The following is a 25253-nucleotide window of genomic DNA, read 5'->3' on the forward strand; positions in this document are numbered from 1 at the left end:
ATTCATGCAAAATACCAATGCATTCATTGATGATACCCAAGCCAATTTCAGAAATCAAGGTGCAAGTATTCGCAACCTTGAACATCAAGTTGGAGAGATTTCCAAGTTATTGACGGAAAGAGCTCAAGGAGCACTCCCAAGTAATACTGAGAAGAATCCCAAGGAGCATGTGAAAGCTATAACTCTTAGAAGTGGGAAGGAGTTAGAACAATCAAAGTGGGGTAGCAAGCAAGCAAATGAGGATGAAACTGCTCTTCTTAAAGATCAAGATGCTACCGCTCCTATTCAACAACCTATTCCACAACCATCTTCTAATCCCATTCCTTTTCCTCAAAGATTACAAAAGTAAAATTTAGATAAGCAATTTTCTAAATTTATTGATATTTTTAAAAGCTTACATATTAATCTTCCTTTTGTAGATATGCTGGAGCAAATGCCGAAATATGCCAAGTTCTTGAAGGAAATTCTATCAAACAAGAGGAAATTGGTGGATAATGAAAAGGTTATGCTCACGGAAGAATGTAGTGTTATTCTTCAAAGAAAACTTCCCCAAAAGCTAAAAGATCCAGGGAGTTTCACTATTCCTTGCACTATTGGTGATTTTAATTTTGATAGAGTTTTATGTGATCTTGGTGCAAGTATTAATTTGATGCCTCTCTCTATTTTCAGGAAACTCGGTTTAGGAGAAGTGAAGCCTATTACGGTATCCTTGCAACTTGCAGATAGATCTATCAAGCATCCTAGAGGCATTATTGAGGATGCTTTGGTAAAAGTGGACAAATTCATATTTCCTGCTGATTTTATCATTTTGGATATGGAAGAAGACAAGGATGTTCCACTCATATTGGGAAGACCTTTCCTCGCTACAGGTAGAACTCTCATAGATGTTCATCAAGGTAAGTTGATTTTAAGGGTTCAAGATGAACAAGTAACTTTCAATATTTTTGAGGCTATGAAATTTCCTTCCGATGTTGATGCATGTTTTGCAATAAGTGTTTTGGATAGGGTAGTAGCTGAAAATTTTAATGAATCTTTTCCTCCCTTACCTTTGGAAAATTGCATATTAAATAGTAGAACTTTAGGAACTCTAAGTGATGACAAAGATATAATTGAATGTGTGAATAATCTTAATGCTTTGCCACTTTGTGAGTTTCCAAAAAGGCTTAAATTTAAAGAGTTAGGAGTTGTGCATGTTAATGAACCATCATCTAAAAAGGAACCTCCTAAACTTGAACTTAAACAATTGCCATCACATCTTAGGTATGCTTTCTTAGAAGAGTCTTGTTATTATCCTGTTATTATTAACTCTTCTTTGAATAATTTGGAGGAGGAAAAGTTATTGAGGGTTTTAAGGGAGCATAGGAAAGATATTGGATGGACTATTGATGATATCAAGGGAATTAGCCCATCTATTTGTATGCACAAGATTTTGATGAAAGAGAGCTACAAGTCATTGGTGCAATCTCAAAGAAGATTAAATCCTTCCATGCAAGAAGTCGTGAAAAAGGAGGCTGTGAAGCTTATGGATGCAGGTATAATTTATCCAATCTCGGATAGTTCATGGGTAAGTCCGGTCCAAGTGGTTCCTAAGAAAAGTGGTATGACCGTAGTGAAGAATGACAATAATGAGCTTATACCCATAAGAACGATGACCGAATGGAGAGTTTGTATAGATTACCGGAAACTCAATAATGCCACAAGAAAGGATCACTTTCCTTTGCCCTTCATTGACCAAATGGTGGAGAGACTTTCCGGGCATGACTATTATTGTTTCTTAGATGGATATTCGGGCTATAATCAAATTCCAATAGCACCGGAGGATCAAGAGAAGACCACTTTTACATGTCCATATGGAACCTTTGCTTATAGAAGAATGCCATTCGGATTGTGCAACGCCCCTGCTATTTTTAACGTTGCATGATGTCAATTTTTTTCGATATGGTTGAAAAATACATTGAAGTGTTCATGGATGATTTTTTATTTTTGTTCTTCTTTTGATAATTATCTTTCTAATCTCTCTTTGGTTTTGCAGCGATGTGTTGACACAAACTTGGTCTTGAATTGGGAAAAATGCCATTTTATGGTAAAAGAAGGAATTGTGCTGGGACATCGAATTTCTGTTAAAGGAATTGAGGTGGACCGAGCAAAAATTGATGTAATTGAGAAGCTTCCACCGCCTAGCAATGTTAAGGAAGTTAGAAGTTTTCTTGGACATGTAGGATTTTACAGAGATTTATTAAAGATTTTTCTAAAATTGCTAAACCTCTTTGTGAATTGTTGGTGAAAGATGCAGTTTTTGATTTTTCCAAAGAATGTTTAGATGCTTTTGAAACTCTTAAAGTGAAATTGATATATTCTCCTATTATTGCTGCACCCGATTGGGAATTGCCTTTTACTTTGATGTGTGATGCTAGTGAATATGCTATAGGTGTATTTTTAGGACAGCGAAAAGATAAGGTCTTTCATGTGATTTACTATGCTAGCAAAGTTTTAAATGAGGCTCAATTGAATTATGCAACTACCGAAAAAGAGTTTTTAGCAGTTGTTTATGCTTTTGACAAATTTCGATCTTATTTAATAGGTTCTAAAGTGATTGTCTACACCGATCATTCGGCTTTGAGGTATTTATTTGCTAAAAAAGATGCAAAGCCAAGGTTGCTAAGATGGATTTTACTTTTGCAGGAATTTGACTTAGAAATCAAGGACAAGAAAGGAACCGAAAATGTAGTTACAGATCATCTTTCTAGGATGGAGCATGTGCAGCCAAATGAAGAAGTTGATGGGGATATTAACGAGAAATTTTTGGATGAGCAGTTGTTTGCAGTTGGAGAAGCCCCATGGTATGCTGATTTTGTCAACTATTTGGCTAGGGGGATTGTGCCTACTGAACTCACCCACCAAAAGAGGAAGAAGTTCTTTTCAGATATTAAGTATTTTATATGGGATGATCCATTCTTTTATAAGATGTGTGGTGATCGTATAACTAGAAGATGTGTGCCGAAAGAGGAGATGGAAAGTATTCTTCAACATTGTCATTCTCGCGAAGTTAGAGGACACTTTGGAGCAACCAAGACAGTAGTAAAAATTTTACAATCAGGATTTTATTGGCCTACTCTTTTTAAAGATTCATATAATTTTGTTGCCAATTGTGATAAATGTCAAAGGGTTGGGAATATATCTAGGAAAAATGAGATGCCTTTAACAAATATTTTGGAAATTGAATTGTTTGATGTTTGGGGTATTGATTTTATGGGTCCTTTTCCATCTTCTTTTTCTAATCGTTTTATTTTGGTTGCTGTAGATTATGTGTCCAAGTGGGTTGAAGCTGTAGCATTGTCAACCAATGATGCTCGGGTGGTGGTGAGATTTTTTAAGAAGTATATTTTTGCAAGATTTGGAACACCAAGAGCTATCATAAGTGATGGAGGATCATACTTCAGTAACAAATAATTTGATTCACTTCTGAGCAAATATGGAGTGACACATAGGGTGGCTACACCTTATCATCCGCAGACAAGTGGTCAAGTTGAGGTATCCAACCGTGAGCTAAAAAGGATTCTAGAGAAGACAGTCAATTCTTCAAGGAAGGATTGGTCAAGCAAATTGGATGATGCTCTATGGGCCTACCGGACAGCGTTCAAGACACCTATTGGAATGTCTCCATATCAATTGGTTTATGGAAAATCTTGTCATCTCCCAGTTTAGTTGGAACATAGATCATATTGGGCTGTTAAGTTCTTGAATTTCAATTTACAGGTTGCAGGGGAGAAGAGACTATTACAACTAAATGAGATGGAAGAGTTCCGGAACGATGCTTATGAGAATGCTAGGATCTACAAGGAAAAGACGAAGAGATGGCGTGATAGGCACATTCACAAACGGGAATTCAAAGAAGGACAACAAGTTCTCCTCTTCAATTCAAGACTTAAACTTTTTTCCGGGAAAATTAAGATCACGGTGGTCCGGTCCTTTTATTGTCAACAAGGTCTTACCATCAGGGGTAATAGAAGTCAAGCATCCGTCGAAAGGGATTTTTACAGTAAACAGGCAACGATTGAAGCACCACTTCAGAGGGAACTTTAGTACCGAGCGGGTGTCCATTTTGCTCTCAATTCCGAAGTGAAGATTTAAGAAAGTCTAGCTAAAGACTTAAATTTTAGCGCTTCTTGGGAGGCAACCCGATTTATTTCCAAAAATTAAAATTTCAAGGATTTAGGATTTCATTAATTTATTTTAGTTTATTTTAGTTGTTATTTTATTTTATTAGGTAGTTTAGGATTTGTTTTATGTTATTTGTTTTGATTTTAATTATGTTTGTTTTATTTTTCAGGAGAATAAAGGATTTCAGTGCTGCCCAGTTAATTCCGCCGCAGCGGTGGGTACATGTACGCTGCAGCGGTTTCTCAAAATCAGAAAAGACGCCAAGCCCCAAATTGAAGAATTAGGGCAAAAACCGCGGCGCGAGTCGCGAAATTGAAATTTTAAGGGGTTAAACCCGTCATTTGCTTCAAACCTCTCACATTCTCTCCGCCTCTTTCTCTTCTTTTCTCCGAAAACCTCTCATTTTCCTTCACCTCTTCATCTTCCTCAACCTTCTACCTCCCCTAACTCTATTTAAATCCACAACATTTCTTTCATTTGTTCATATCACTCTCACTATTCTTGTTCTTCTTAGAAAAATGAAAGATTGCTACTAAGATTGGGGGAAAGAAGGTGATTGCATTGAAGTTTGGATTCAATATTTGAAGAAGAGGTTTGAGGTTTGCAAAAGTGGTAAGGGTTTTCTTCTCTCTTGATTGAAATTCTGTGTTTGGTTGATTTCTGATTAGAAGAATTTTATTTGGGTTATAATGGCTTCATCAAGTACTTCTAAAAAGAAGAAATCTGGGGTTGTTTATGATAAAAAGAAATTTATTAGTGAAGATGCACAGAATAGGTTCTATGAATCGGTAACTGGTAGAAATCCCATAGCAAAAAGGGGATTAACTGTCACAGCTGTAGGATATCCTCGTATTAGGGAGATTATAGAGGAGAGGAAATGGGAAACGTTTTGTGAACAACCTAAGCATGCAATAGTACCAGTTCTGAGGGAATTCTATGCCAATGCTCCTGAACATAATAATAGAAAGGTGTTTGTTAGAGGAAAACAGGTCGATTTTAGTGGGGAGGCTATCAACAAATTTTTTAATTTACCTGATATTACAAAAGATGATTATAATAGATTGAATGGGAGAAAAATATATTATCTCAAGAGATATTGCAAGAGATTGCTATACCAGGTACCCAATGGAAGCTAATAGAAGAAAAACCTGTGACATTTCCGAGCATTGGGCTCACTAGGGACTGTAAGGCTTGGTACTATTTTTTGGCGACTAGAATGATGCCAGTAAAGCATTTTGGTGATATTAATAAGGAAAGGGTAATTCTCTTGTACTTCATTGTGACTGGAAAATCTATTGATGTGGGGAAATTCATATCTTCTCATATTATACAGTGTTATAAGCACACTTCCATGTCATTATTTTATCCTTCCTTGATCACTGCTTTCTGTGTTGCTGTTGGGGTCCAATTTGGGGCAGATGAGGAGACTTTAACTCCTATGGCTGCACTTTCTAACAGTAAAGTACAAGGTATGAAAGGGGTTGACAGAATGGCACCAGTTGTTCAGAGTCAATAGGCAAGACCACAGTCTTCCAGATCTCTCACTATGGCTGAGCGGATGGAGAGGTCGGAAGAAAGGGTTAATCAGCAAGGTGAGCAGCTCCAGCAGTTTACAGAGTATCAGTATGCCTACAACAGCACTCTTGAGTTGATGATGAGGTAGTTAGCAGTGGGGATAGCAGTGGACATGTCACTGTTTCCAAGTCTTCTCAAGAACCATTGCAAGGAATTGGCGGTCCGATGACTAGGGCAAGGACAAAGAGAATGGAAGAGGCATTGCAAGGCTTGATTGTGGAAGTCCAATACAAAGAAGCCATTCTAGATGATTCTAAGTCTAACTTCGGAGATATCAAAGTTTCATCAAGGATGGTCAACTATCTTTTTATGCAAAAGATCAATTTGGAAGATCAATTTGAATGCAAGGGTTAATTGGGAATTTTTATGTTCTAATTGTCCTTAGTTTGAATTCTTTATTTCCTAAGGACTAATTAGACTTTCTTTATTTTTCCAAGGACTAATTAGAATTAATCTTGATCTAATTTGTCTATAAAAAGGCACCTCATTTTGTAATTGAGACACAATTGATAATTTACATCTTATGAGATTTTGAAGTTTATTCAAAGAAACTTTAGTTTTGTTTCATGTTTTCTTTATGGGTTCTTTATGAGTTTTCATTCGAGTTCTTGAAGAAAAGACATGACTCTTCGACTTATCAAGGAAGTGATCAATCCTTGTGGTGTCATTAGATTGAGGTTTTAAGGACTTAGTTTCCTTGGGGTTTTAGTCCGATCAACATTTTAATTTGTATTAAAACAATCTAGAACGTTCGAAGCCTTCGAATAAAAGGGTCCTAGAAGAGATCATCAAGAGAAGGTCTTAATCCAAGAAGGTTCACATCATTTGGTATCAGAGCTCCAAGATTGCTGGAAAAAAATGAGTCATCATTAAGAGAATTCTTCGAAGATTGGGTTACGTGACATTCAATTGGAGATTCAACAAAGTAGACCTTGTACCCCAACAAAATTCATATCAATTCAAAGCCAACGATGGCTAGAAACCAGGTTTTTATTATTTCAAAACATTCTTGATACGTTCTTGTTGGAAACCATGAACATTCATTGAATTTCGTAGTTGTTCTTACATAGTTCTTTGTGAATTTTGCATTTTCTTTGTGGTATTTTCTTTGTGAATTCTGAAATTTTTCTTGCTAAAATTATAAATTGTGATTGATCATCAACAATCAATCTAAGATATACAAGCTACATGATCATCTTTGTTTTTAAAAGATTCAGATTTTAATTTCGTGTACAAGAACAAACCAAAGTTGCTGTCCACAACTTGATTTGTTGCTGAAACACAGCCACAACAGCCATGTTTTTTTTTAATTTCTTACTAATCTAAGTTGCTTCCACATTAATTCTAATAGATGTTGTTGTATCTTCTTCTTGCTGGATTAAAGAAAAAGAAAGAAATGGTATCATGTTGAAAAAACTGACATTGTTGTTTTGCTGTGTTGTTCATTGAAAAAAAAAATTCTGGAATTCAGCCACCACGTGTTATTGGTTATTCTATTTTGCTGAATTGGAAATCAATGTTCGATCTTCAACAATATTTCTAATTCCTTACATGTACATCTGCAAATTGAACTTCTTGAATTCCGTTCGTAGAGTTGTTTTAATAGTCTTTCATTGACAAAAAAAAAAAAAAAGAGGTTCATCGAACTTTGATTTCAGAAAATCTTTAGGTGGTATATTTGTTGCTGCTGTTTTGTGTTGTTCATCGACTTTCGATGGTAAATCATCATTCGGAGTTTACGTTGTTTTTTAACAGAATTTGAACACCAATTCCATCATCAAAGTTGCTGTATATTCTCGTCAAACTCTCAATCCATATTTGCTGAGCATACACGTTGCTGTATTTGCTGGAACTTAATCAACAATTCCATTATTGGGTTGCGATTAAACGATCCAAGTATGAATATCTGAATGTTATTTCCAGCAACATCAGATCTGACCAAGAAAGATCTCTGTTCTTTCTTTGGTGGATTTCTTGTTAAAAAAAAAAAAAAACTATAATTCCGCCATTCACCATTGCTGAATTTCGTCAAAGTGATTGGAAACATTGCTGAATTTCAGCCACAACATGTACTTGCTGATTTGCTTGTTGTTCTTAAACGTTTTCTTGCTGGAATTTTTATTTTTATTTTTTATGGTCATTGTCTTGCTGGGTCATGAACTTGAATAATTTCTTACTGATTGTTCTTGCTGGAATTTAGAATAAAACGTTCATTCTTGCTAAAAACAAAACTCAACCACAACGTATGCTGAAATTACAGATAGAACGTGAGACATAAGTTTGTTTTAAATTCTGAATTTTTTTTTTTTTTTTTTTTTTTGATTTCTGATTTTTAAATCTATTAACAAGTTGTTCAAGTCAAATTATATTTTGGGCTGAGAGATTTGTTTGAAATGCTGATTTATCTTTGCTGATTGCTTTTTTTTTTTTTTTGCTTTTTTTCTTTTTTTTTTTTTTTTTTTGTTCATTTCTGCCATAATGTGTCTATACAAATATACCATTCAAACAAACCACGTTGCTGAATTATTGTTGCATATCCGATCTTATCAGAATAATATATATATAAAAAAAAAAGGATGGCTATTCTCTGTTTGTAGTTGCAGAAAATTGATAAATTGGAGCTATTAACTTCGAACGACCATAACTTTTGATCCGGATATTGGAACGACTATTAGTGCATATCAAATCGAAGCTCTTTTCGAGATCTACAAGTTGAACAAGGATAACCATGTTCCACGCCGTTTCGACCTCCAATTCTATCATTTTTATCACTTTTCGTGACTTACAAGATTGTTGTATTCTTTTGTTGTTTTCGTTTATTTAAACTTATAGGGTTTCAACCATGAGTAAGGAAGGAGGAGAATCACATGAGACCGACCTAAAATTATTCATTAAGGCCGTTCATGACCAATTTAAATTGTTGAATTCAAGGTTGGACAATATGGAATCCTCTAATGAATCTAAACCATATCGAAGACATGAGTTCGACAGAGAAGAAGATATTCATTCCGAAATGGAGAGAGTACATTATCGACGGGATAAGAAAGTAGATTTCAAAGAAGACAACAATTTGGGTAGCATAAAGATGACGATTCCGACCTTTCACGGAAAGAATGATCCTGAATTATATTTGGAGTGGGAAAAAAAAGTTGAGCACGTTTTTTATTGTCATAATTATTCCGAGGATAAAAAAAATAAAGCTAGCCGCCGTGGAATTTACAAACTATGCTAGTATATGGTGGGATCAATTGGTGATCAATAGGCGTAGAAATGGTGAGAGACCTATTCGATCATGGGATGAGATGAAGTCAGTGATGCGTAAAAGATTTATTCCTAGCCATTACTATCGAGATTTGTATATCAAATTGCAAGGGTTGGTTCAAGGTTTCATGAGTGTAGAGGATTATTATAAAGAAATGGAGATTGCCATGATTAGAGCAAGCATAGAGGAATATAGAGAAGCAACCATGGCTAGATTCATTGCCGGATTGAACAAAGAGATTGCTGATATGGTTGAGTTGCACCATTATGTGGAGATGGAAGAGTTACTGCACAAAGCCATTAAAGTGGAAAAGCAAATCAATTCTAGAAGGTTCAGATCTGGATCATCTTCTAATAATCCATGGAGACCAAATTGGAAGGACAACGAAATTCCTTTCAAACCAAAAGAAGACGCAAAGTCAAAGCCTTCGGTTTCTATTCCTAAAGATAGACCTGAAACAAAGCCTCTTATTAAGTCACGTCAGATTAAGTGTTTTAGGTGCCAAGAGTTTGGACACATTGCTTCTGAATGCCCAAACAAAAGGGTTATGGTTGTATTGACAAACGGAGACATTGAAAGTGCTAGTTCAAGTGACAACGAGATGCCTCCATTAGAGGATTGTTCTGATGTTGAAGTAGAAGAGCCTGTGCATGGTGATTTACTTGTCACCAGGAGAGCTTTGAGTATACAGGCTAAGGATGAAGGAGATGAGGAGCAACGTGAGCATATTTTTCACACAAGATGCCACGTGAAGGATAAAGTCTGTACATTGATTATTGATAGTGGGAGTTGTACCAATGTTGCTAGTACCTTGTTGGTAGAGAAGTTGAATTTGAAATGGCAGAAACATCCTAAACCGTATAAGCTACAATGGCTAAATGATTGTGGAGAAGTGAAGGTAAACAAGCAAGTTCGGGTTCCTTTCTCAATAGGCAAGTATGTGGATGAGGTTATTTGTGATGTGGCACCGATGCATGCTGGTCATATATTGCTCGGTCGACCGTGGCAATTTGATAGGAGAGTGTCGCATGATGGGTATAAAAATCGTTATTCTTTTGTAATGAACAATCGAAAAATTTATTGGCCCCTCTCAAACCTTTGCAAGCTTATGAAGACCAGGTTAGGATAGCAAGTGAGTGCAAAAAGAGAGAGAAACAAAAGTGTGAGCAAAAAGGAGAGCAAAGTTAGGAACATGGAGAGAAGAATAAGGTACTGAGTGTACTTGCTAACAAGTTCTAGTTCTTATGTACAAAGATATTTATTTTTCCACTACCGATCTTAACTTATCTTTGCCTAGTGTTGTTGTGTCTTTATTGCAGGATTTTGAGGATCTTTTTCCCGAGGAGATTCCACATGGTTTACCTCCTTTAAGAGGAATTGAGCACCAAATAGACCTGCTTATAGAGCTAATCCCGAGGAAACAAAGGAGATACAGAGGCAAGTGGATGAACTATTGTAGAAGGGATTTGTAAGGGAAAGTCTCAGCCCATGTTCGGTTCCTGTTCTCTTAGTACCAAAGAAAGATGGAACATAGCGCATGTGTGTGGATTGTCGAGCTATTAATAAGATAACGGTAAAATATAGGCATCCTATCCCTAGGTTAGATGAGATATTTGATGAATTGCATAGCTCTCATTTGTTTTCTAAAATTGATCTAAAGAATGGGTATTATCAGATTCGCATGAAAGAGGGAGATGAAAACTGCATTTAAAACTAGATATAGGTTGTATGAATGGTTAGTAATGCCCTTCGGTTTAACTAACGCACCTAGTACATTCATGAGATTAATGAACCATGTCTTGCGTGCTTTCATGGGAAAATTTGTGGTAGTTTACTTTGATGATATTTTAGTCTATAGCAAAAATGTTGATGACCATGTGAAGCATTTGCATGCTGTATTTAGTGTGTTAAGAGAACACCAATTATATGTTAATCTTAAGAAATGCACATTTTGTATGGAATCTGTTGTGTTTCTTGGATTTGTTGTTAGTTCGCAGGGAATTAGTGTTGATGAGGAAAAGGTAAGGGCAATAAAGGATTGGCCTACACCTAAGAATGCGAACGAGGTAAGAAGTTTTCATGGTTTAGCAAGTTTTTATCGAAGGTTTGTTAAGGATTTTAGTTCTATTGCTGCACCTTTGAATGAACTTGTTAAAAAGAATGTTGTTTTTAATTGGGTTAATGTGCATGATCAGGCTTTCCAAACTTTGAAAGATAAGTTAACTAATGCACCTTTGTTGTGTTTGCCTAACTTTGATAAAGCTTTTGAAATAGAGTGTGATGCATCCGGGATTGGAGTAGGAGCTATTTTGATGCAGGATTCTAAGCCAATAGCTTATTTTAGTGAAAAGCTAAGTGGGGCAGCATTGAATTATCCTACTTATGACAAAGAGCTTTATGCACTAGTGAGAACTCTTCGAACATGGCAACATTATTTATGGCCAAGGGAATTTATCATTTATTCTGATCATGAGAGCTTGAAATTCCTGAAGACCCAAGGTAAGCTTAATAAAAGACATGCTAAATGGTTGGAGTTTATAGAAACATTTCCTTATGTAATTAAATATAAACGTGGGAAGGAAAATGTTGTGGCCGATGCATTATCAAGAAGGTACGTATTACTTACTTCATTGCAAACTAAATTACTTGGTTTTGAATTAATTAAAGATTTGTATGCCAATGATTCTGATTTCAGCCAAGTATGGAATGCATGTGCTAAGTGTGCGTCTGGTGACTTTTATAGGCATGAAGGATTTCTTTTCAAGAAAGATAAATTGTGCGTGCCTAATTGTTCTGTTCGTGAATTACTTGTAAGGAAAAGTCATGGGGGAGGTTTAATGGGTCATTTTGGTGTCCTAAAAACTTTAGATATCTTACGTGAGCATTTTTATTGGCCCCATATAAAGCATGATGTTCAATCTATTTGTGACAAGTGCATTACATGTAGGCAAGCAAAGTCTAAAATTTGACCGCATGGCTTGTATACCCCTTTACCTGTACCTAATCAGCCTTGGATTGATATTTCTATGGATTTTGTTTTAGGATTGCCAAGGACTCAAAATGGTAAAGATAGTATATTTGTTGTTGTTGATAGGTTTAGTAAGATGGCCCATTTTATTGCATGTACTAAAACCAATGACGCAACACATATTGCTGATTTGTTCTTCAAGGAGGTAGTTCGATTGCATGGGCTACCTAAATCAATTGTTAGTGACAGAGATGTTAAGTTCCTTAGTTATTTTTGGCGTACTTTATGGAGTAAGTTAGGAACTAAGCTTCTATTTTCTACTGTTGCACATCCTCAAACGGATGGCCAAACTGAAGTAGTTAATAGAACACTCACTACCTTGTTGCGTGCTATCATTCAAAAAAATTTAAAACAATGGGAGAAGTGTTTACCACATATTGAGTTCGCATATAATAGGACTATTCATTCAACTACTTCATTTTCTCCATTTGAAATTGTTTATGATTTTAATCCTTTAACGCCTGTGGATATTTTACCTTTGCCTACTAATGAACATGCTAATCTTGATGGTAAGAAAAAGGCAGATTTTGTGAAAAATTTACATGCCAAAGTTCGAGCTAACATTGACAGAAAGAATGAGCAGTATGCTAAGCAAGCCAATAAGGGTCGCTTGAAAGTTATTTTCCATCCTGGAGATTGGGTTTGGGTGCACTTGCGTAAGGAGCGGTTTCCTACCCAAAGGAAATCAAAATTGCAGCCTTGAGGAGATGGTCCATTTCAAGTCTTGGAACGGATCAATGATAACGCCTACAAAGTTGATTTGCCAAGCGATTATGGTAATGTTAGTGCAACTTTTAATGTTGCTGATTTATCCTTGTTTAATGTAGGTGATTCGAGGACGAATCTTTTCGAAGAGGGGGAGAATAATGGAGATCGAGTTGCTGTTTCCAAGTCTTCTCAAGAACCATTGCAAGGAATTGGCGGTCCGATGACTAGGGCAAGGACAAAGAGAATGGAAGAGGCATTGCAAGGCTTGATTGTGGAAGTCCAATACAAAGAGGCCATTCTAGAAGATTCTAAGGCTAACTTCGGAGATATCAAAGTTTCATCAAGGATGGTCAACTATCTTTTTATGCAAAAGATCAATTTGGAAGATCAATTTGAATGCAAGGGTTAATTGGGAATTTTTATGTTCTAATTGTCCTTAGTTTGAATTCTTTATTTCCTAAGGACTAATTAGACTTTCTTTATTTTTCCAAGGACTAATTAGAATTAATCTTGATCTAATTTGTCTATAAAAAGGCACCTCAATTTGTAATTGAGACACAATTGATAATTTACATCTTATGAGATTTTGAAGTTTATTCAAAGAAACTTTAGTTTTGTTTCATGTTTTCTTTATGGGTTCTTTATGAGTTTTCATTCGAGTTCTTGAAGAAAAAACATGACTCTTCGACTTATCAAGGAAGCGATCAATCCTTGTGGTGTCATTAGATTGAGGTTTCAAGGACTTAGTTTCCTTGGGGTTTTAGTCCGATCAACATTTTAATTTGTATTAAAACAATCTAGAACGTTCAAAGCCTTCGAATAAAAGGGTTCCTAGAAGAGATCATCAAGAGAAGGTCTTAATCCAAGAAGGTTCACATCAGTTTCCTAACATGCCAGTTTATCCAGGAAAGTCACATGGAGAAGGACTGGAGTCTTCTCGGGCAGAGGACTTAGATGGAGATGAGGGTGATGAAGCAGCTAAGGAGGAGGAGATGTAGTCTCTATGTTTATTTTATTTTACTTTTCTGTCTATTTTTCTGTTTTAGATTTCAATTTTATTTTCTGGATTTATTAGTTATGTTTTATTTTATTTTGGATATTTGAACTAAGTATCAGTTTTCTTTGTGTGAGTTAACGACTTAACATTGGTTGCAAGTTTTTTTTTTTCTTTTTCTTGTTAGGATACTGCTTGAAAAGAAAGGAGAAAATGTCGTTGTACCCGAGATAAATCGAGAAGGGAGTTATTCTATCCCCTAATTTCCTTAGTTTAGTTTGTTTGCTTTTATTCATTGAGGGCAATGACGATACTTAAGTTTGGGGGGGAGAAAATAATTTGATTCTTTTATTCTTTGAGTTGTTAGCTACATTAAAGTCATACTATCATTCTTTTCATTCTTCTATTTTTCATTTTTTTTTTATTATTCTTTTCTATTCTTTTATTTATTTTCTGCATTAAAATTTTCAACTTTTGAGTATTTCTTTTGTTTTCGAGTCAATTCATAAAGTCAATGATGATAACTTGATTACTATGATATGTGGCTGTTGAGTTGGAATTCGATATTACTTAGACTTTGAGGATAGCTTAGACATTTGTTTTGTTTGAATTGGATATTCAATATTGGTCTAGTATGGTAATTTTGAATAATGATCATGTTTTGCTACTTAGAGACATTTTATTTAGACATTTGTGAATGAAAAATAGGCTTCAACAGATTTTAGAACTTGGCTGATTGTCGCTCGAGGCGAAATCCTAGACTTTCATGTTGCTTAGGAAATGATTTAGGCTATCTTTGGACCGTTTGAGCTTTTCTTGCCTACCTTAATTATTTTTATCTGCTAATTACCTATTTGAGCTATTTATTTATTTTTTAGCCTTAATTTTCTTTCTTTAAACTTATTTTCCTACCTGGTTTTTAGCCTAAACACTTATCTTTACCTTTAATGAGAATATTCACTTGTGTGTGATTTGTTGAGATTGAAGAGAAAAAAAAAATCTATTGTAAAGGGTGAAAAGGATAGAAAAAAAAATGTTGTTGACCCCGGTGATAATCAAAGATAAGTTAGGGGGTCTTGAAGAAAAATGAAGGAGGAATACAAGTTTGAAGAAAATGTTCTACATTTATTTATTTTGCAAAAAATAAAAAAAAAAAAAAAAAAAGAATTTGATGGTAGTAGTGGTGAAAGTGTGCGAAAGTGTTATAGCACAAAAGAAAGAAGGAAAGTATGAAAAGTGAAGTTGTGATGTTGATGTTAGTATTCTTAAGCTCTTTAAAATGTTACATTTTGTTCGATTGTGAGTATTCTCATTCTTTGAATTATCCTATCCATTATTTTTGAGCCAATACCTAAACCTGACATTACAAGCTTAATTAAGACCTTTTGATCCGAGGTGGCATGATGAGTTTACATTAGTGGAGAGTGACAAGAAAGCCAAGCTTATGAGATTTGATGTTTCATTGCTATTTAGAGGTCAAATTTGTTTGCATTGTTTTTATAAAATTATCCGGGTGGTAGAATTAATTGTTTTAGAGATTGTTTACTTGGATTTTTCAGAGGATTGATGATTTGAATGGGATGAAAGTTTGGGTGATTTTTCTGGCTTTTGTAATGTCCAATAAATTCTTGACGTCTTATGTTATCAGTGATTTTTGAGACACTATTATGAATTGTGCTTGTTAAATGAAACTTGTTCTTGAAAGTTGAAGAATCTGAAGTTAGTTTTGATTCAATTCATTCTAGGTTAGGTTTATTTCTGTTTTTGCTCAAGGACTAGCAAATGTTAAGTTTGGGGGAATTTGATAAGTCGGTTTGTAACGACTTATTCTATGTAATTTTACTTGACATTTTGTTAATTTGAGAGTGATTTTATTTAGTAATCGTTCTTTTTATTGTTTTAGGTAATAAATGGCCAAGAATACGAAAAGGAAGCAATTCGGGGTGAAATTGGAAGAAAAGATGAAGTTTCGGAGAATGGAGTACAAGAGACAGAGGCCGCCGCAGCAGTGGATACATGTCCGCCGCGGCGCTCGTATTTAAATCAACAAAGGCCCCAAGACAGAAGCTCGCCGCCGCAGCGGTGGGTACATTCCTGCCGCGGCGCGTGGCGCGATCCCATTTTCTGCACTTCGTCTCGTGTTTTAATCATATCGTTTAAATCCGATTTAAAGGGGATTTAACCCCAATTGTATTCAAGAAGTATGGAGACTATAAGTAGTTGATTTTTAGGGTTTATTAATATCTTGGAGGCTAGAGAAGAAGGGGGAGAGGAAATCAAGTGATTGCTACGGCAATCTCGAATTTTACTGGTTTATTCTTCCTTTCTTCTATGTTTAATTTCAAGATGTTTGTTTCGTATTTCGTTATGAACTAAATTTCGTTTCTAGGGTTGAGATGTAACTCAGATACAATTTCGTAGTTGTTCTACTCAAATTCAATTCTTTGTTTTGCAATTACTTATTTGTGTGTCTATTTTGAATTTAATGCTGTCAATTCAGAAGGCCAAAGTTTTGATTGATTTATTGATCTAGGTTTATAATGAGAATTAGAATCTAGGTTAGATCAATAAAATAGATCACGTTGGAATGAATGAACGGTAGAGGTACTTTAGCATGTTCTAAGAGGTTAGTAATTCAGTTTACGATAATTCCATAGATTTTATGACTCTTTGGTATTTAAATTCACATAGGGATATGCTGAGTTAATATTTAAAGGAGTAATCTAGCGTATTTCGAGAGAAAACACTAGTTAGTATAGGGAATTAAACTTCCAAATAAGGCAAAGCAGGAATTACTTTGAGTAATCAATTACGTAGGAGTATCTGTAGTGAAGTCGAAAGCCCTAGGTTTTTAATCCATAAGAATCCATTCTTTCTTATTTCATTGTTATTTCAGTTTGCAATTCTACAATTCTCGATTCATCAAATAGTAATTTAAGTGATTATTTTTGGTACTTAGTAACTTAATCCTCGTGGGAACGATATCTTATATTAGTACTTGAAACGATTACTGCACTTGCTAGCATAAATCAAACGCATCAGCAACCACTTCACCAGCACAACTAGAGTAGATAGTGGGGCAAATCATGGCCCCTAACCCAATTGTCTTCACAGAAAGCGAACTTATTCATGAAGGACACGGACACATTGAACCACTAAACATCATGGTTATGTGTAAAGACATGATGGTTGCCAGAATGTTAATTGATAATGGCTCAACCTTAAATTTTTGTCCTTTAGAGATCTTCCGCAAGTTGAATGCAGACTGGTCCCACATCAAGCCTAACAACAAAGTAGTCTAAGGATTCGATAGCTCAAAGAGGGACTCTCTCAGAGAAATTGGTTTGCTAGTCACCATCGGATCTTGTACTTTTGGAGTTACCTTTGAGGTCATGGACATGCCAGAAATGTTCAATCTTCTGTTAGGGAGGCCATGGATTCACATTGTAGGGGTAGTACCGTCTTCTCTACACCATAGGGTCAAGTTCATAATAGGATAAAATATGAAATTAGTTTTAGTAAAGAATTTAATCCCAACTGGCCGAACTCTAGACGTACCATTCATAGACGTGGAGATGACAAAGGACAAAGCAATGTACAACTCGTACCAATTCACTACTGTCAATCAAGTTGAAAAAGGAAAGGAAAGAGCAAAAATAGAGTTGTCAAAGGTAAATTTGATGATTGGACGAATAATGAAGGAAACCGGCTACCGACCCAAGTAGGGTTTGAGGACGAGAGGAAAATGGAGAATCACTCTAATCATCGCAAGCAAACACATACCTTATTTCGGTCTCGACCTCAGACCCACAAAAAAAGATATTACTGATATGAACGACAAGAAAAGAGAACTCCGTTAGCAAGATGACATAATCGAGAGCCAAATGTCTAGAATCTAGGTAAGGTTCCTAATATCATTGTCAGCTTTCCTAGGTCGCAAGCCAGACCCGACAACATGGTTGAACAACTGCCAACAAAGCCAGCAAGGAAGCCAAAAACTATAAGCTTCAAACAAAAGTATGTGCAGAAAAACTTGATGGTTGAGTCCCAGCCCTCCTTCGTGGACGACGTTAATATTCTATTCAATAGGGATTTCATCGAGGATTTACAAGAGACAACAATAGAACCCGCAAAAGCAAAAGTTGTCGCAAGCAAAGAAAATAATTCACCATTCCCAATCAGTATGACTGGGCATCAGTCGTAATTCCACCCAACTTGGGAGGACCTAAGCCCGGCCTTGACAATTGTCAGCCTGAAGTGATGGTCATCTTCGAACCGTCTGAACAACCACCTTCTCACCTCATTTACCCCATCAAAGAAGGGGGACTTCTGAACAATTGGGAGGAATTCCCTATCACCCTTGAGGCTGTCATAACCTCTAAAAAAAATACCGTTGGACAAATTCAATTTGCCCGAGGATCATAACGAGCCCTCATCCTTGGGTGAAGACTATTTTGAGGGCTCCTTATCTTTACTAATGCATGATTATTCTTCTTATTTCAGATGTCCGAAAAATAGCACCCAAAAATTAGAAAAAATCAAATAGCACTCAAAAATCAAAAAAATTAAAAATTGTTCAAAAAACAAAAAAATCAAAAAACTTTCAAAATCTCAAAAAATAGATATTTTTCAAAAATCAAAAAAAGAGTTTTCCTATAATTTAAGGTATTTGTCTCAATCGAATGAACTGTTGGATAGAACAGAATATGAAAGGGATGAGTATGACTTTGATCTCGAACTTGACTTCGACCTCATCGAAATCGAAGAAAAGTTAGATGATGAAGTCGAATACCCTCCGAAAGAAATCAAAGACCTCTAGAATGACATGAATAAGGTGTTCAGTAAAACATTAAGGATACAGACTCGGTTAATCTTGGCACTGAAGATAACCCACGTGTTGTAAAAATCAGAGTCTTGTTAATAACTCAGCAAAAAAAAGAAATGATCAAATTGCTTCATGACTATTAAGACATCTTCACCTGGTCTTACAGAGATATGCCCGATTTAGACACAAATCTCATTGTTCACAAACTACCAATTGCTCTTGGGAGCAAACCGATTAAGTAAAAGTTGAGAAGACTCGAGCTAGAATGGACACTCAAGGTCAAAGATGAAGTAATAAAACAGTTCCAAGTAGGATTTCTCGTAGTCTCCACGTACCTCGAATGACTAGCCAATGTCGTTCCGATACCGAAGAAGGACGGGAAAATGCAAATGTGTGTCGACTATCGGGATTTGAACAAAGCCACCCCTAATAATGATTTTCCACTACCTTATATCGACATTATAGTCCATAACACAGCGTGGCATGGCATGCTCTCATTCATGGACGACTTCTCTAGCTACAATCAGATAAGAATGGTAGAAGAATATCAGAAGAAGACAACATTCATCACACCCTAAGGTATTTTTCATTATAAAGTCATGCCATTCAGGCTTAAGAACGCTGATGCAACTTATCAACGTGCAATGACGGCTTTATTCCATGATATGATCCACAAAGAGATGGAGGTTTATGTTAATGACATGATCATTAAGTCTAGCTTGGAGGAAGACCATCTGATAAACTTGAGAAATTTATTTGATCGACTAAGGAAGTACAATTTGAGGCTCAATCCGACAAAATGTGCCTTTGGGGAAATGTCAGGCAAATTGTTAGGCTTCATTGTTAGTAGAAGTGGCATTGAGATAGATCCAACAAAGACCAAATACATTCTCAAGATGAAGGCACTAGTGTCAGAAAGGGAAGTTAGAGTATTTTTGGGCAGAATACAGTATATCAGCAGATTCATCACGTAACTCACACCTATCTACTAACTAGTCTCTAAGCTACTAAAAAAATATGTATCAAAAGCATGGAACGAAAACTATCAATAAGCTTTTGACAAGATAAATAAATATTTACTCAATCCGCCAGTTTTAGTAACTCCTACATCAGGACGACCCTTACTAATGTAGAGCTCGGTGCAAGAAACGTATATGGGCTGTGTACTTGGGCAATATGACGAGTCAGGTCGAAAAGAGCAAGTCATCTACTATCTTAGTAAGAAATTCACCGATTATGAGGCAAAATACTCAACACTCGAGAAGACCTATGGGGCCCTAGTCTGGGCATATCAACGATTGCGCCATTACCTTTTCAGCTATTCAACTATGCTTATCACTCGAATGGACCCTCTCAAGTATCTTTTCGAAAAGCCAGCACTGACAAGTCGTACTGCAAAGTAGCAATTACTATTATCTAAATTTGACATCACCTATGTCACTCAAAAAGCCATCAAGGGGCAAGTCATTGCCGACTACTTAGCTGAGCATCCCTTACTTGACTACGAGCTATTAAAAATGAATTTCCCAGATAAAACCATCTTGTTGATCGAGGTTGAAGAAGGTGACGAAAAACGAGGTTGGAAGATGTACTTCAACGGAGCTATGAATCAGAAAGGAAATGAAATATGGGCAGTTTTGATCAAACGTGATGGATCTCACATTCCAATCGCCATCCGACTAAAATTCCAATGTTCCAATAACGAGGCAGAATATGAAGCATGTATCGTAGGATTGAAGGCAGCAATCGACTTGGAAGTGGATGAAATCAATGTATTCGGGGATTCAAGTCTAGTAGTCTATCAGGAAACTGAAGAATGGAAGACTCGGGAACAAAAATTAGTCTCTTTCCATGAATACCTTGAGGAATTGAGCTCAAACTTCACCAGGATCTCATTCACTTACATGCCTAGAGCAAAAAATCAGTTTGCTGATGCATTGGCCATGCTTGCTTCCATGATCAGTATCTTAGAAAACCTAGTCATCGATCCTATCGAAATTGATGTCCAAGATGAGCCAGCCTATTGTTTACTAGTGGATATAGTAGAGCCTAGGGAGAAATCATGGTATTCAGACATCAATGCATACTTAGAAGATCGAACCATCCCGTCAAATATAACGATAAATAAATGAAGGACCATCTAGAAATTGGCAGGTCAATTCTTCTTAAGTAACGAGACTATGTTTAAAATATCACATCACAAGGTTCTTCTCCATTACGTTACAGAAGCAGAGGCTAAATGATTGATCGAGACTGTACATGGTGGAGTCTGTGAACCTCACATAAATGGTAACATGCTTGCCAAGAAGATCATGAGAATGAGATACTACTGGACTACAATGGAAAGTGATTGCTATCAGCGCGTTCGTAAATGCCATCTCTAACAGATCTATGCCAATAAGATCAACACTTCACCTTCAAAATTACATATCATGACTACCCCTTGGCCCTTCTCACTCTAAGGCATGGACGTTATTGGACAGATATTGCCGAAAGCAACGAATTGGCACCGCTTCATCTTAGTAGCTATAGATTACTTTACTAAGTGGGTAGAAGCTGCATCATATGCTAACGTCATGAAAAGCAATGTCTTGAAGTTTGTTAAAAATAACATCATTTGTCGGTATGGGCTTCCTAGCAAATAAATAACTGACAATGCCAAAAACTTCAAAAACAAGGATATGATCAAGATGTGCAAAGACTTCCAGATCACTTATCACAACTTTGTAACTTACAGACCCAAAATGAACAGAGTAGTTGAGGCTGCCAATAAGAATATTAAAACAATCATCGAGAAGATGATAGTCACCTACAAGGATTAGCACGACATGTTGCCTTTCACCCTTCATGCTTATCGAACTTCAGTTCGAACCTCAACTAGGGCAACTCCGTACTCATTGGTATATGTAATGGAAGCGGTCTTACCCATTGAGATTGAGATTCTCTCCCTCTGAATCTTAAAAGAAGTTGAGTTAGATGAAACAGAATGGGTTCAAGCTCGATTTGATCAACTAAATCTGATAGAGGAGAAGCGCCTTGCAGCTATTTGCTACAGACATATCTATCAGCGACTAATAGCTTGTGCCTATAACAAAAAGGTCAAACTTAGAGATTCTCACCAGGAGACCTTATTTTGAAAAAGATTCTACTAATCCAAGAAGATACTAGAGGGAAATTCAGACCAAACTATGAGGGATCATTCATTGTGCAAAAGGTAATGATAGGTGGAGCTCTAATTCTTACAGAAATAGACGAACAAGTTTTACTTCAACCGATCAATTCTAACACTATCAAGAAATATTACGCTTGAGATCTGATCCTGAGATGACGAAAAATCATATTTGCTATCCGAAACTAACTATCAACCCTAGTCAACCCATTTGAGCCATCACATTCATTTCTTAACCTAAGACTGGGGCAAGTCAACAATCACAAAACAAATAAGAAGAAAAAAAAAGACAAAAAAAAAGACAAAAAGAAAAGAAAATCAGAAAATAAAAAAGAGAACATCAAAGTACTCTTGGCCCGCATGAGGATAAATTGTGAACAGTTAAAAATACAAAAAAAATCAAAAAGTCAAAAACTAGAACACTTGATCTTGAGTTCGACCCAAATCTCCAACCTAAACAAGTTTGAGATACGTTGGGAGGAGTCATAGAACCCCTTTTCGAAATAAAAATAGGCAAATTTCACGTCTAACCCACTCTAGATAGATCCAGACCTTAAACTTTTCGTATTTTTTCCACTACCCTTAACCTAAGCCAACGTTTCGTCCCACCCAAAGTTCTTTTGGATCAAGAAATGTTCTAAGGCATCACGATGACGATGACAGCACCAATGATCTTGTAACTTGATCTGGACCTCAAGTCTTATTAGTTATTGGAAGACTCGAGAGGGGAATCTAGATCGAATATTTAAAGAGTACTTGAAGCGTAAAGTAGCCGATCTCATGGCTCAACTTGAGTTGTCGAACCACGAATCATCGTCAACAAACTTGAGAGGAGAATCTAGATCGATCACTCAACAAATTGTGCCATTACAAAGTACAGTCGTCGATTTTACAACTCAACTTGAGTCACCAAGCCACAAAGACACAGAGGCTCCAAGTAGGAGTTGAATGTAAAAATTTTAAAAAATACAAGCATAGTCTGAAACGGGATAGTGAAAACCCGAAAGGGCGCTATGAGTAAAAAAAATCAGACTATGGCAAGATCAAAGTCACCGGTACGATGAAAACCAAAAGGGAGTCGATGCGCAAAATGTGGCAACCGGGTCTGGTGAAAACTATAATTGACACCAAGGTGTAGACACCCCATTTTTGCATTCGCCTGATTAATCAACTCGTCAACCCAATCGCAACGGTTCCCAATGATGGATGTTGTTTCCATTACTTTATTTTGTCACCAGATGGGTTTCAGAGATCCGAATAAGGTATCTTGAACTGACAAAACTGTAGAAACCACGCTACGCTAGGAAAATATAACCCCAAAAGCTTAGAAATCATCATTTTTCAGATAAAAAGAAGCTTTACGATAAAAATCACTAAAAAATGATCAAATTACCAAAATACCCCTAACATCAAAACAACCCTAGAGCCTACGTTACGATTAGGAAAATCCATTCAAACACATAAAATAACAAATCAAAACCAAATAAATCATTTAACCAATGTTCACAGAATTCGACAACATTACGAGAATGCCCCTCATAAAGTTCATGACCATTTCACACAAAAAATTTCATAAATGACACAAACTAATATTTTCATTGAATTCCTTACGAAAAATCAATTCTAAAACATCCTAGAACATTAAAAATCGACTTAAAACGTCAAAAGTCCTCTCTGGGGGCAAAACGGTAATTTCATAATTTTCATAATTAAAATTTTTGAAATTAATAAATAAAATATTAAATAATTAAAGTGAAACATTAATGAAATTAATTTAAAAATTTGAACTAAAAAAATCGATCAATTGGGCTCTCATGGAAAATTGTTGAGGGTTCGTGAGATATTTCTTTAAGGACCCCTCCATTTGGGGGTCCAAAGAATTAAAGATATAATAGAGGAGGGTTCTCCAAAAATTTAAAGTCAATCAAGCAAGACTAAAGTCAAGGTATTAAAGTCAATCAAGTAAGACTAAAGTCAAAATTAAAGTCAATTAAGCAAGACTAAAGTCAAGATATTAAAAGTCAATCAATTAAGACTAAAGTCAAAATATTAAAAGTCAATCAAATAAGATCAAAAGTTAAAATCCTAATAGAGTTCTAATTAAATAATAACTCTATTTAATAGAGTTCTAACTAAAATACAACTCTACCTAAAACAATTCTAATTAAAACACAACTCTACCTAAAACAATTCTAACTAAAACACAACTCTAATTAAAAAAACTCTAATTAAACACTAACTCTATCTAAATCAACCCTTAAAAAAATCTATAAATAGGGGTACTCATACCCTATTTTCGGATCAAATCAAAAACCCTAAGAGAAGTAGGTCAAAAAGCCTCCCATAAACCCTAGTTTTGAACCCAACTCCTTACCTAACACCCATATTTCGATTTTAGCCTTAAAAACACCTAGAAGCCCTTCAAAAATACCCCAAAATCGATAATAAAATTTGAAGAATCCAGATCTAAGGAAGAGATACCTTGCCTTGGAGATCCGAAATCAGATTCGGAGACAGCACGAAGTAAGGAAAACGGTACAAGGAGCAGTTTTATTGAATCTGAGGGAATAGAACCGTTGCGTTCAAAGGTAAAGTCTCTTTTATTTTATTTTATTATTTTTTTTTTCCTTTCTTTTTCTATCTAGGTTTTTGTTAGCAATGTAGACTTATTTGGGTTAAGTACAGACCGGCATTGGCCGGGCGGGGTTGGTGCCTAACACCTTCCAACCCCGTAATGTGATCCCCGGATTCAGTTTCTCTTCGTAGATTAGTTTATTTACCTTTTAGAGTCAAAATTTGGTTCCTAGACCGTAATAACTAGGTGGCGACTCCCAAACCTCAAGGGTCAAAAATGGATCCGTGCACCCCACGGATCAAGGGCGTTTTCAGTGGCGACTCTACTGGGGACTATTGAGGATCAAACTTGAAAAACCCCAAGTATGGGAGAATTGCTAAGATGACCTAGTTTTTTTATTATTTAGTTCAATTTATTTTATTTATTTATTTATTTTTGTGACTTAATTGTAGATGATTTTGGGTATTGCATTTTTTTTCCAATTAAGGATCACTTTTTGATGACCCCTAAATAATGAAATATTCAAATTGACATATGAAAATGATGGAATGATGAAGGTTGGGATAGTAATGTTAAAACGTTTTTACAAAATATTCTATTAAAAATTAAGTTTGAGAACCTCTTAATAAAATGTAGATCTCATCGAGTAGATTAATTTAGAATCTGAGTTCACTCAATTTCGTTATCGGAAGCCTTAGATATCATCGATGCAAGTTCAATCTATAAATCTGGAATTGTTGCTGAATGAAGGTTGGGACAGCAATGTTAAAACGTTTTTATAGAATATTCTAGTAAGAATTAAGTCTGGGAATCTTGAATAAAACGTAGATCTCATCGAGTAGATTAATTTAGAACCTGAGTTCACTCAATTTCGTTATCGGAAGTCTTAGATATCATCGATGCAAGTTCAATCTGTAAATCTGGAATTGTTTCTGAATAAAGGTTGGGACAGCAAT

At 35.8% G+C, this 25253-nt stretch overlaps 1 protein-coding gene across 1 annotated transcript; it reads left to right on the forward strand.

The window, feature by feature from the left end:
* The first annotated feature begins 20070 nt into the window (after positions 1-20070).
* LOC147393171 (uncharacterized) lies at positions 20071-20685 on the forward strand. Its single transcript, XM_086455069.1, has one exon. It carries the CDS (start codon positions 20071-20073, stop codon positions 20683-20685), a length of 615 nt encoding a protein of 204 aa, XP_086311195.1.
* Positions 20686-25253: the final 4568 nt, after the last annotated feature.

Source organism: Akebia trifoliata, chromosome 10 (assembly GCF_017979445.1).
Source record: "Akebia trifoliata isolate Shusen 1 chromosome 10, ASM1797944v1, whole genome shotgun sequence".
NCBI classification, from domain to species: domain Eukaryota; kingdom Viridiplantae; phylum Streptophyta; class Magnoliopsida; order Ranunculales; family Lardizabalaceae; genus Akebia; species Akebia trifoliata.

What these genes read in the sequence shown, in the direction of transcription:
- LOC147393171 (XM_086455069.1), top strand. Translation starts at nt 20,071, where the DNA reads ATGAATTTCCCAGATAAAACCATCTTGTTGATCGAGGTTGAAGAAGGT.